We start from the raw sequence: 12,774 nt of genomic DNA, 5'->3' as shown, positions 1-12,774 counted from the left end.
CCTTGAAAATTTTACTATAATCCCTCAGATTACAGCCGGTTGTTTTACAAGCTCACAACCTAACTTGTTGTTTTCACGAGATCACAACGAACTCGGTCGGTTTTCACAGGCTCACCGACTAGAACCACTCGATTGTTTTTCCGGGTTCACAATCAAACCTAGTTGGTTTTTTCCGGTTCACCAACCACAACCTTACACCGTTGGTTTTTCTTTTGGCTTACCAACAAATCTTAACCCCTTGATTCAATTCCTTGATTGAATCAAGTTACAAGATATTAGAACAAGAGTTTAAAACAAATACAAGCTTCTTAAACAAGCAGATATAACAATATAAACAAATAGAGTAAAGAGAAGAAGCCCTCAACCAAGTTTTGCAAATGAAGGAACTCGGCTTCTTCTTTACTTGACCCTCTTCTGATTTCGCACGAGGTAGAGGATCACTGAGGCAGCACACAGTTGGAGAGGAAGATTTGGGATTCACTCGGATGCTCTTCTTCTCTCTCTTTTGCTTTGAATGGTCCTTTTGTGCTTTTGGGAGGTTTCTCTTGAAATCTTTTTGAAATCTTTTTCCTATGTGTTTTCTTCCACTTTCTTAACTTCTCCCCTAGCTCTCCCTTTGATTTTATAGCTTTGAATGGCGTGGGAACAAAATCTAGCCATTAGAGACAAAAATAGGGCCGTTGGAGTTGAGAAAAAACTAGCCATTATGCCTCCTAGCGGCTGCAGCACGAGTCGACTCAGCTGAAGCAGGAGTCGACTCGTGAATAGGAGTCTGTCGGCACTGTAGCTGGGAGTCGACTCGACTGTAGCTGGAGTCGACTCGAGCATTGTAGTGCTGAAAATCAACTCTCTGTCTTTTTGTCTATTCTCAGTCGAAGTCGACTCACAGAGTTTCGGAGTCTCGAGCACTGTTCCTTGAAACTCCAAAGTGCCAGAGTCGATTCTGAACTTCCAGGAGTCGACTCGAGGACTATCCTTTTGAATCTTTCTTTGAATTTGCTTCTCCAACTTAAATCCTTTGAACTTGAAACTTGGGCCAATGAAGTATAGCTTTCTTTTAACTTTTTGAGAGCTTTTGATGTCTTCTTCTATTCTTCCAACTTGTTATGTTCCTTACAAAATAAATATCTTTCTTCTTGCAACACAAACATTAGTAATTATACTTCAAGATTTTATGATCATCAAAATCAATCTTTGGGTCAGCAAGGTTTATTGAAGATTGTTTAGAATACCATAAACCTATGTTTTGTGCTCTATTTAAATATCTTAATATTTTTTTAACCGTACTTAAGTTTGAATTTTTACGATTAGATTAATATCTAGCACAAATGCAAACACTAAACATGATATCGGGTCTACATATAGTAAAATATCATAGAGATCTTATTATGTCTCTATAAAGTTTTAAATCCATGTTTTTCCTATGCTCATCTTTATCTAATTTATAAGAGGGTTCATAGGGGGTACTAATATACTTTGCATTCTCCATGCGAAATTTTTTTAAAATTTTTTTGCACTTTCTTTGGCTAATGAAGATCCCATCTCTTATTTACTTGATTTAGAGATCGAAAAAGAATGTAAGTTCACCCATTATGCTCATCTCAAATTCTTTCTATACGAATTTAGCAAAATTTTGATGTAAATTTTATTAGTTGCACCAAATATAATACATAAACATAAATTTGTACAATTAATGTGTCATTATTTTTTATAAATAAAGTTTTTCCGTATTTTCTCTCAAAAAATTATTTTCTTAAAAAAATTATTTACTCTTTCATATCGAGCTCTAAGAGCTTACTTTAAACCATACAAAGCCTTATTAATTTAAATACATAATTTAGAAATTTATAATTTTCAAAACCAGGCGGTTGTTCTACAAACTTTTTCAACAATAAAACCATTCAAAAAGGCACTTTTAATATTCATTTGAAATAATTTAAAATTTATGTAGCAAGCAAATGCAAGTAATAAACTGAGAGTTTCTAGTTTTGTTACAAGTGCAAAAGTTTCATTAAATCAATACTCTTGGTTATATCCTTTAGTAACGAATTAGGCTTTGTTTCTTATTAGGATTCCATCTTCATTTAATTTGTTTCTGTAAACCCATTTAATTTCAATTATAGGATAGTCCTTGGGTCTACTTTAGTTTCTTGTTATTATGGCTATTCTAAGGTCGACTCATCTATTTTTGGGGTCGACTTTAGTTTGACTGGAGTTGGCTCATAAATTCCATGGGTTGACTCGCCAATACGATAATTTTTTTAGCTTTCTATTTTTTCTTCGTGGCCATTTAGGGGTCGACTCGCTATTGTCTAAGGTCGACTTTTGCTAAGTTGGAGTCAGCTCGTATTCTTCATGGATCGACTCATAAAGGCGATAATTTTTTGGCTTTCTAACTATCCTCTGAGACTGTTTTAGGGTCGACTTGCAATTTGCTGGAGTCGGCTCATAAAGGCGTATCAGTCAACGACAGTATGCCGGAGGCAACTCATTGCAAACTTGGGGTCGACTCTTGAGAAAGCTCAGGATAAATTTTTTTGTGCTTGTATGTGAGCTTTCAAGGAATGTTTTTATGGCCTTCTTGAAGTTTAGTTTCTTGATGTGGAGCTTCAGATAAAAGATTTTCTTCTAAGAGTAACTGAAGGCTTTTCTCTTTGCTTTCTAAAATTAATCGATTAAACTCAAAGCAATAGATTAGTAACTTTTGACTCCAATATTTTGCATCATCAAAGTCAATGTTTTAGAGTAAATAGTCTGGATCAAAGAGATCGAATGGGATCGCTGCATGTCACTACGCTCAATCGGCGGTGATCTCGATGTCGAGCACCCATAAGTCGACGTTGGACGGTGGAAGAATGGTTTTAGGTGACACTCTGATGTTGGATCCGACCTGAAATAGAAAAAATAAAGAGGTCCACCTACCGGAGTGTGTCCATCAAGGGATCTCTGATGCCTAAGTCAAATACAACTCTTAATAAATAAGAGGAGTCTTGAGAAGGGCAGAGAGGTAATGCAAGAGAGTTGAAAGAGAACTTATCTGGAGAGCCTCCAAAAATGTAATATATAGGTAAAGATCAGAGCCTATCGTTGAGTAGTTTGGAGCTATATGTTGGTTGAAAAGGCAACAAATCGCATATTTCGCCTTTGAGTCTCGCCTACATTTTTTGCTCACAAGATTTGCTCGAGTATCCCATTTGTAAGGAAACAGTTAATGATCACAACGGAGTTGTCGCCAACTATGGAAAAAGTTTAAAATATAGAGAATTTTTCGTATGCTTTTTGGGCCGGCCACATGGTAAGCTTTGAATGGTCAGCCTGTGGCTAGGTTGCGAACTTTCATTAGTCGGTTCGCTTTATTGGAAGAGGTCGGTTTTGAGGTGTATTAGGTCTAAAAAAAAATAAAATCCTATTAGGTCTAAATCAAAATAAAATCCTTTTCATATCAGGTTTGGATACAAAATTTAATTCACAAATTTATCTATAGTATTAAAAACACAAATATTTTTTTTTAAAAATAGAGATGATCAATCCTCATAAAAAAAAAAAAAAGAAAGAAATATAGTTGATCAACTAACCAAACACTCGTTATTTGTAAATTCATGAGTCTGGCTAACATGTTTAACTTGAAAGTAATTTGGGTATTAAAGTATTGTGTGGATTAATCTTGGACATGATCTCAAATCTTAATCGGTTTAATTTTGAGATACTCATTCTTGCCTTGGCCTAGCATGCATACATTACACACACATCCATCAAAAAATTGACTTGCTAGCATAATATAATATTTTAATAATATGGTGGTTTCTCGTACATTTCAAGTTAAGCCAACTACAACTCAAAACCAGCAAAAATAGCTTGTAGCATAGTTCATATACTCAAAAATCAATTCTAGCAAGCTTAGTGCATGTCCAAGGATCATTTTCAACACGGCTTGGTTCCAATCATTATCAAAAGTTTTACAACTCAAAAATTTTACAAATTTTTAAATAAAAATAAATTTCCAAAATATGTTCACAACTTACAAGCAGTAGTTTTAACAATTTTACCGTGTTAACTCTGAATATAATATTGGTATCAAACATTCGTTGAATCTTCTTTTTTTTTTTTTTCTTCTTTAAACTCAGTATAATTTGGGTTCATTTATCTAGGTCTTTGTTCAAAGGCTTGGCACTTGACGTTCCGCATTTAATTTTTGCTTGCAAATAAAAGAAAAAAAAAAGAGGGATATATCTTTTTGTAAGGTCGTGATATGTTCACGCGAGCACATTTTTGTACTCTTCTTCTGACTTGCTCAAGAAGTTATCATTTCCAATCTGCGCCTATTGCAATAACCTACGGCGCTTTTTCAATGCCAAAAATAGTCTATTTTTATGCTGTGCCAATCCAACACAAGTTCTTATTTGGTTTTCTTAAATTTGTTGTTTTAACATTGGGTTATAATTCGATGATAGATAAAGAGATCTATCCATCTCCATCTCCGGCCTATATTGGTTTCTCGCAGTAGGCAGTCCATATGATGGACGGCTAGGATCTGATGTGATCTTTTATTTCTTTATTTTTTTTTTACGTTTTTGTTTTGGCAATGCCGCGGCTTCCTTTAAAAAAGAAGTATACGTCCGAGCCATGCTAGCGGATACTCCCCCGCGTGTCCGCCATTTCCTCTTATTTACGTCTCCTCATTCCTTCTCTCTTCCCGGTTCTTTCCCCCTCCCTTCTCAAAAAAAAAACCCCTTCCTGGTTTCCACACTCGGCATCTCCGCGTCTCCACCTCCGCTATAAAATCCCAACCCTTCCATCCCAAAACCCAGTCTTCTCCTTCGAAGAAGTCCTCCAAAGACCCTAATTTGCCCTCGCTGAACCCTTACGATGGCGGAGATGTCGAAGCCCCAGGAGCTGGAGACCCAGAAGAAGGGAGGGGACATCGAATCCGGCGCCGCCGGCACCGGTGGTGGAGCGTTGTACCCCAAGATGACGGAGGACCCCCGGCTCCGATGGGCCTTCATCCGGAAGGTGTACTCGATCCTCACCGCCCAGTTCCTCTTCACCGCCGGCGTCGCCGCCGCGATGACCTTTATCCGGCCGATCCCGGACTTCGTGCTCTCCCACACGCCGGCCTCGTGGGCGGCCTATTTCGGGCTTCTCCTCTCGCCGCTCATCGGTAATGCTGCTTAATGCTGGAGAAAACCCGGAATTTTTTTTCTTGGATTTTGTCTAAGGTACTGATTTGTTTTGTTCTTTTCTTTTATTTTTTTGTTGGGGGTGGGGGTGGGGTGTTGCGGGCAATGGAACAGTGCTGTGGCCGATGTTGCACTACCGAGAGCGCCATCCGGTGAACCTGTTTTGGCTCGCGCTGTTCACGCTCTGTACCAGCTTGTCAATCGGGGTGGTGTCTGCAACCTTAGGTGGTAAGGAAAGAACTCTATGTTCTTGTTATCTTTTGTGTTGCTGATGGAACCCTATACAAGAAAATAAAAGAAAAGAAACAAACAAACAAAAAAAAAAACTAGAAATCCTTGCTGTGATATTGGTTTTCAAGCAGTGATAGTTTTTCATATGTGTTGGACAAGAAAGACCCGCTTTTAGTGTCATAATGGTACTGAGCTTTGGGTAGAAGCATGAACAATGGCTGCTTGCGGACTTAAAGGTGATGGAAAAAGATACATCAACCATAAGCCATGGACTGAATGGTTCTGAATTTAGACAGGCTTCATTTAAAGCTTAATCACTTACAGTTCAACAAGGCAGAAATCTGAGTTTCTGATGGGTTAACTATGACTAACTCTGAGATGAATGGATAGATAAATCGCGCATGCTGCAATGTTGAGAAGAGGAAGATATGCCATGCCTGCAGTTAAATTCCTATTTTTAGATAGTTGTGATATCTGCTCATGCCCCATCAAGATCAAGCTTCAAGCAGCTGTATGAAATGAAAGAAAGCTTGCAACACAAAAACATAGTTTTGCTTCATGGAGAGAAAGAAATTGGAGTGCGACTTAGTTGATATTATAAATTGAGCTGGTTGACCTTTTTACGAGTGGTAGCTTTACAAGAATAAAAGTTAAATTACGTATACTATTTTTCTAAGCATTAGAGAAGTGTTATCAAAATGCGAAGGCTGACTACTAACTTGAGATATTGACTCGATCTACCAAAGCCTCTAAAGAATAAAAGTTTTATGTCTTCGGACTCATTTAGCATCTTCTTGTAGGAATGCAGGATCATGAGAAAGAACAAGGTTATTTTGGGCAGCAAAAAAATTAACAATATTTATATGTGGATGCTATATCAAAATGCGACTAAAATAAGAATTATATGTATCATAATTTGACTACTGTTTAGGTACAGTATCTGGTGGGTATATATGAAATAAGTTTAATAGTTGAAGAGTGGAAAAAGGACCAAGAGAACAGCATTGTCTACTAATTTTAAGCATTCCAAACAATGAAATTGATTAGGGAAGTTAACATTTGTTGGATTTAGGTTTTCTGTCTCAAGATTCATGCATACATTAATTGAGCAATTAATTTGTATAAAAAATGTATAAGTAGGTATTCTGTTGTGTGTTAAAGATTTAATAAATCTTCAGTATATGTTGCAAGGATTTTTTTTATTTGAATTACTTAATAACACATCGAGTTAATTTATTGATTATGTAGTTTTATATTATTTTAGAATGTTTTGAAGGGTACATATGCTTAGTTGTAGTCTTGCTATTCTATGGGTTATCAATTCAAGGTCATCATGAGCTTTAAATTTTATTCTGGTTTGTAGCATGAACGAATGCACTAAATTTTGCTATCATATGAAGATAACATGCACATCATACAAGGAATTAGAGATGAAATTTGTATCCCCAAAAAACGCATGCAATATTAGGTTACTAGTTCAAGCTCATCATGGACTCTAATTGTTTTATTCTGGCTTGTAGTGTGAAAGAATCCATTAAAATTATATAGTGATGGAACAGCTATATGCAAATCATACAAGGAATTAGAACTGAAACATTCATCATAAAATAAACTAATGAAACAAATTTGCACGCTCATTTGGTACAGCAAGACTGATGCTGGGAACTGCAGTTCTGTGAAATAATTCCTTGCCTCATCAGGTTGTAATGCAAGTGTATTGATAAGTCGCAGTGGTAGGGGTGTGAGAAGAGATTTGAGTAAGCTAGGAAAGGAGGAGATATGGAACAAAGAAGAGAAAAAATGCATGAAAATGCTCTATAACTGTATACTAGCTACTGTTAGAAGAAATTTTTCATAGCTTAGGGGAATTCTATGTTTTATACTTATCAGTCTATATGCTTAATGAAGTGAAGGAATTTTTGCTATTAGCTTAGTAGGTTGCTACGTGAAACCACAAATTCGAAATCACAGAGATAGTTCAAACAACTTGAAAGATTGACTTGATTTGATATCTATGATGCATGAATTTTATGTATAAATGCTGTCATGATATTTTCTAGATCACAAAACCCGTGAAGTCACTTGTGACAACTTGAAACTTGATCAAGATTTCTTTGAGTTGAAACTAATTTTGCAAGTCTCTAATGAAGATTCAACTGTACTCATAATGTTATGTTGGTGGGTCAGTTTAACCAAGTCTTAAGTTGACTAAAAGTCCTTGAGCTATACTTGGGGAAGAACGAAGGCAAAGATGGAGATGGTAGATGAAGAAAGTGGAGATGAACAAGCTGAGAGAAGAAAAGGAGGGAGAATGTGAAATCTAACAACTATCTCAAACATATATAAATAAGGAATGAACAACTATCTCAGAACAAAATCCTGATGATTCTATCAGTTTTCTGACATTAACATAATCGAGGATACTTTTTAGTCTTAACCTTGAACAGGAGACCTGTAGAGACACCAAATCTCTTTCTGCAAATTTAACAAACTGCAAAGATCTAGGTTTTCGCAAGTTACTTCAGTTATCTAAAAACTTTGCTATAACCTTTTTAATGTTTCAAAAAATATCCTGCAAATAAGGTCTAGCTCTGCTTATCTTGCAGTAAAGCTTATTTGATGGAAAAAAGTAATTGATAAAGCTGAAAATTACATCTAAATGTATTTTGTCAGGTTGAATCACATTAACAGACAAAAGGTTGGTTAACTTCGTTTTGGAAACTGACTTCATCATTCAGCAAATGGTTAAATACTTCAAAATAAATGAATAGCACAAAAAAAAAAAAAAATTGTATGCGTAATTGCAGCTAATGGACCATATGATTACTAAGCTTGATTTTACAATAAGAAATAAATTAAATCTAAACACAGCTTACTAAGAGGAGAAAAAGTTTTCACACTTGTAGTTAGGGCAAGAAAGTGGAGACAAATGCCTAGTTAGAGACACGGGATTGCATGCTGCCTAAACAAACACCTTGGCTGGTTCCCTGATAGATAGCATTAAAAAAGAAGAAACAGTTAAAATTGAGAAATATATCTGAATAACTAGGAGATTATAAATCAGGAATTAAGGGAAAAATATTCAATGGTTGAAACATTTTTTCATTTATCCTACTATCAATTTTCACGTAATATGGCATTTTGCTGGACAAATATACGAAAGTTTTGATAGACCGCATGAAATAGAAAAAGAAACAAGCTTTGACAAAGCAACCCTGTAAGATGATAAATAATCAATATAAATTTGTAAAAAAAGAATTAACCAAGATCATGGAAACCTGTAATTAAGATAAGATGTAAGGGCACCAGTGAGAGGGTCACTACACTCACCTCACCTAATATCCTGGCCTATCCCAAAAGCCAAGAACCTACTAATATAGGATGCCTAAAGTCTTTGCAGGTGTTTTAGGTGCAGACAAGGTGGCCAGGCTGCATGCAAGTCCCACCAGGCTGTTGTTATGTAAGCTGGGAGGCCAAGGGCCTGCCTTAGCCAAGGTGGTGATCATGAAATAGTTGTTTATTTCACCCATTTGTGCTGATATAGATTCCACAGACACATCCTTGTAGTTTATACTTTTTGACATGGCTTAATTGGCCTTACATGCATCAGAGTCACTTGGCCTAATTGAACCCATATAGGTGAGTCATCATCAGAATATCGAAGCAGTGTGAGCCTCAACTTTCTAATTCAGTATCCATCCATTTATGCTCTATTTGGCTGGGTTTTGGCTCCATTACTGATACTTTCCTACCAGAAATCCAACAAATCTTCAGGTTCTTGGCATAGAGAGGCATGGAATATTTGTTGATGTCAAAAAGATCACGTGTGTTAAAACACTTTATCCTCCTTTGTATCTCTAGATTTCCAGATTACAGCTCTTTGTCTTGTTTGTTTTGCAAATTTAAATTTTTAAATTACAGTTATGAAATATTTAGGAGATCTTGGATTTTTCAGCCAAAGTGATGTTGTGGAGAGAAAGAGGATGAGAAAAATAATTATAGTAGTATGTTATCTTATTGTATAAAGTTCAGACTTTCATTTTTGTTGGCCTCATGAAATAGTCAACAGATTAACTAAGTGTTACATGATTTTCCATACCCTCAAGTTGGCCCTTCTAGTTGATATCCTAGAACTTTTGTACTTGATTCACATGTCGGATATAAGAGGAACATTCAGGTTCTGAATGCATCAAACAATGCAGGGATAAGGGAAGAAAGAAAGGGGTCTGGCTAGAAGAAAGTTATTCCTTTGTGGAGGGCCCACAGCATATCAGTCCATCTTGCTTTTGGGGGACTGTATGCATGCTTACTACAAGAAAGTTATATGACCAAAGAGATGCTTGAGCATTTTGGTCATAAATAAGAATGGGCATCAGAAGCTCTATAATTGATCCATTTATTAAGGCTGGTATATTTCGAAACATTATCTAAGTATGCATGATTGCATCAGCTCTCTCTTGTGACTGTGAGTCTAGCCAGACATAGCAGAATGTATCCTATCATCTACGAGTTCTGGAGTCAGGAGGTTAATGCTCGTTCCCATAGGATCCACTTGTGAGAATAGCTTAAAATTACACCATACAGACTAAATTAGAATTTTTACAACTAGATTGACAATAATCCAGAAGGTCATATATCAGCTGGTCCTGTTTGCCTGTTTTTTTTTGTTGAACGTTAAGTAGGGCTGCATGCTTTTGACATACTCTTGGTTGAAATATGAAAATAAGGACAAGTCTCAGAATGCAACTTCAAATGGACGGAGCTTAGATTCTCAAAGTGGAACCCTGGTGGAAATGGATAAAACTATGGATTTTTTTAATCGTTGTATTTGTCTTTAGTACAATGTTGTAGGCTCTTCCTATCTGTCAAACATTGGATGCAACATGATTAGGGAAATGAATAAAAGATGCTTAATAGATGTATAAAGCTTGTTTATATGTAGTTCTATCTCCTTTTGGTGCTTTGTCGTTCTTAGCATGATATCTTTAAACTGTCAAATGTTGCTTCATAACCTGAAGTAGTGACTTGTCAAAGGATCTATTAACAGCCAGTTTTGTTACCAAGTCCTAAAATTTTGGACGTGAGAACCTTTCCAGTCTGACATAGACAGTTTTGGTATTTCACTTGGTTTTAATTGTTTACAGGTAGAGCTCTCCTGCAAGCTGTAATTCTGACAGCCACGATCCTTGTTGCTCTCACCATCTACACATTCTGGGCTGTCTGCAAAGGTCATGATTTTGCCTTTCTTTATCCTTTCTTGTTTTCCTGCCTTCTGGTTCTGCTGGTGTTTCTCATCATCCAGGTAATTAGACTGTTAACCATGTTTTTCCTCTCCCTTCTCATATGTAAGCCACTCTCTTGAACCTAACCTATGTTACTGTTGATGGCCTGCAGCTTTGCTTTCCACTGACAAAGATAGCAAGGGCAATCTATGGGTGTGTGTCATCGGTTGTCTTCTCTGCCTTCATTGTTTACGACACCAACAACCTAATCAAGCGCCACACCTATGATCAATACATTTGCGCTGCCATCTCCTTGTATCTTGATGTCATCAATCTCTTCATCTCCTTGCTTACTTTCTCTGCTGCTGTTGAGTGATCAGCCTCACCATGGGTCCTCTCGGTCACTATCTACTGTCAAGGCCCAAGATGCTCCTGAAAACATACCTTGACCGTCTTGTTATCTGGTTATTACATAACTTTAGACGCTAGCACTACTTGTTCGCTGATATATTGTAATTACTCATCGAGGAGCAATTCTGATAGTTGAACTGCTTCTCAGCTTTTGAAATGCAAGTTGTTTCAAAGTGGCCTTTACTGTGCCTAAATGCTGCTGTTTTTGCATGTGCAAGATTGCTGTTGAATTGGTAAAGCTATATGTAGGCAAATATTTATACAAAATTTTGCAATCATATCCCTCTATCTCAAGTTATGAAAAGCTCTCATTGCTGTTCTCTTTCAACAAAGTGGGTCCTCATGCCAGTGTGCCACTGGCTCTGTCATGATTCCTATATATAGAAGTGAAAAGCTGTAAAAGTAGTGTTTTATATGTACATGGTACCAGATATTTCCAACCTGAACGCCCAACAAGATTGAAGGGGCATGAAGAAAAAAAAATGTACAATCGAGGGGATCCTTTTCTCTTTTTATTGTTGATGTCTTCTTCTTACTTTCTTTTGTACAGGAGATGAACCCAATTCCCAGATTCACTGCCGACATCCTTGTGAAAGTCTTTGGCAGGTGAGCCGCTGCTTCTGAGCTTCGATCTCATTGCTGAGGATGGTATGGTGGGACACTCCTGCATGTGCATCTTGTACTCTTTCAGCCTCCTAGAATCCCAACTCCTGTCATTCCACTATCCTCAGCCCAATGCCTTTGCTTTCCACCTTCTGATAAGTCTCGGCATGAAGCTGATGCAAGGTTAGTTGCTTTCTTTCCTCAATGTCATGCCAATACAAGGTTAAGTTGCTTTCTTTCCTCAATGAAAACATGCTGTCATTCTTCGTGGAAGCAGATGTTGCAATGGTGGCATTGTCTGCAATTGCAATGCCTGCAGCCGCTGCACCAACCACTGATACCGCTGCATGGAGATGATGCTGCATGCACAGGCCATCTTCACCATCCTGTTCTTATAACCACCTGTTGACTGTCTTTTCCTTTTTCCTTTTCCTCCCTCTTCTTATTCTTGTTTTTCCACTAGGTAAGCAAAAGCTAAAAGTTATATGGCCTTCTTCATCCAATGTCTAGGAAAACCGATGGAAACAAATTGCTCTGTCTGCTGCTAAGGGTGCCCAATCTGGTTGAGTTTAGTGAAGTTGGCTGTAATATTGAAAATACTGGTGACAGGTCAATCCCGCCCTCTTCCAGTATTGGATTGGTCCTATGAGCAATCTATTCTCGTAATTTGTGTTAACCTCTTGTCTGTAAGTTCTCTTAAATTTTGTTAACTTGTCTTCAGGCTATCTGATCATTATCAGCAGCCATAAAGGAACTTGATGATTTTTGAAGAATTAGATCCCGTCGCTCTTCAATTGTTTCAATTTCAGTCCTTGAGTTGGTTTCTTCACGATATGCAGCACTAGTTTCCCAAGTAATAAATGCTTCATGATGGATCTCTAAAAGCCCCCTTCCAATTCCCTCCTTTGCCACTGCCCTGAGAAGGCATCATCTGCATTTAATTGACACATTTCAACCTCCAAACTGTCTTGCTGCTTCTCCAATATGAGGTTTGTCTGGCTGGGCTGATCGCCCGTGTAACTGCATGCATTGCACAGCTAACAGCCTATCTTTGTGTGTCTCCTTGTGCATGGTTGCATGCATGCATGCATGTTGCTGTTTTTGTTATGTTTATACACAACAAACAGATA

General features: G+C 37.3%; 1 protein-coding gene across 1 annotated transcript; it reads left to right on the top strand.

Moving 5' to 3' along the window:
* Window positions 1–4,363: 4,363 nt before the first annotated feature.
* LOC103719674 (protein LIFEGUARD 1-like) lies at window positions 4,364–11,366 on the top strand. The gene is made up of 4 exons (XM_008809023.4): window positions 4,364–5,158; window positions 5,292–5,405; window positions 10,553–10,710; window positions 10,803–11,366. The coding sequence occupies exons 1-4, from the start codon at window positions 4,867–4,869 to the stop codon at window positions 11,004–11,006; spliced, it is 768 nt and encodes a 255-aa protein (XP_008807245.2). The 5' UTR covers window positions 4,364–4,866; the 3' UTR covers window positions 11,007–11,366.
* Window positions 11,367–12,774: the final 1,408 nt, after the last annotated feature.

This window comes from Phoenix dactylifera, unplaced genomic scaffold (assembly GCF_009389715.1).
Source record: "Phoenix dactylifera cultivar Barhee BC4 unplaced genomic scaffold, palm_55x_up_171113_PBpolish2nd_filt_p 001283F, whole genome shotgun sequence".
NCBI classification, from domain to species: Eukaryota; Viridiplantae; Streptophyta; class Magnoliopsida; order Arecales; family Arecaceae; genus Phoenix; species Phoenix dactylifera.
Note: the sequence above shows the minus strand (reverse complement) of the source record. Positions and strands in the feature narration are given on the sequence as shown.

What these genes read in the sequence shown, in the direction of transcription:
- LOC103719674 (XM_008809023.4), top strand. Translation starts at nt 4,867, where the DNA reads ATGGCGGAGATGTCGAAGCCCCAGGAGCTGGAGACCCAGAAGAAGGGA. An exon ending in TCTCCTCTCGCCGCTCATCG is followed by an intron (nt 5,159 to 5,291) that starts GTAATGCTGCTT and finishes GCAATGGAACAG; the next exon opens with TGCTGTGGCCGATGTTGCAC. An exon ending in GGTGTCTGCAACCTTAGGTG is followed by an intron (nt 5,406 to 10,552) that starts GTAAGGAAAGAA and finishes AATTGTTTACAG; the next exon opens with GTAGAGCTCTCCTGCAAGCT.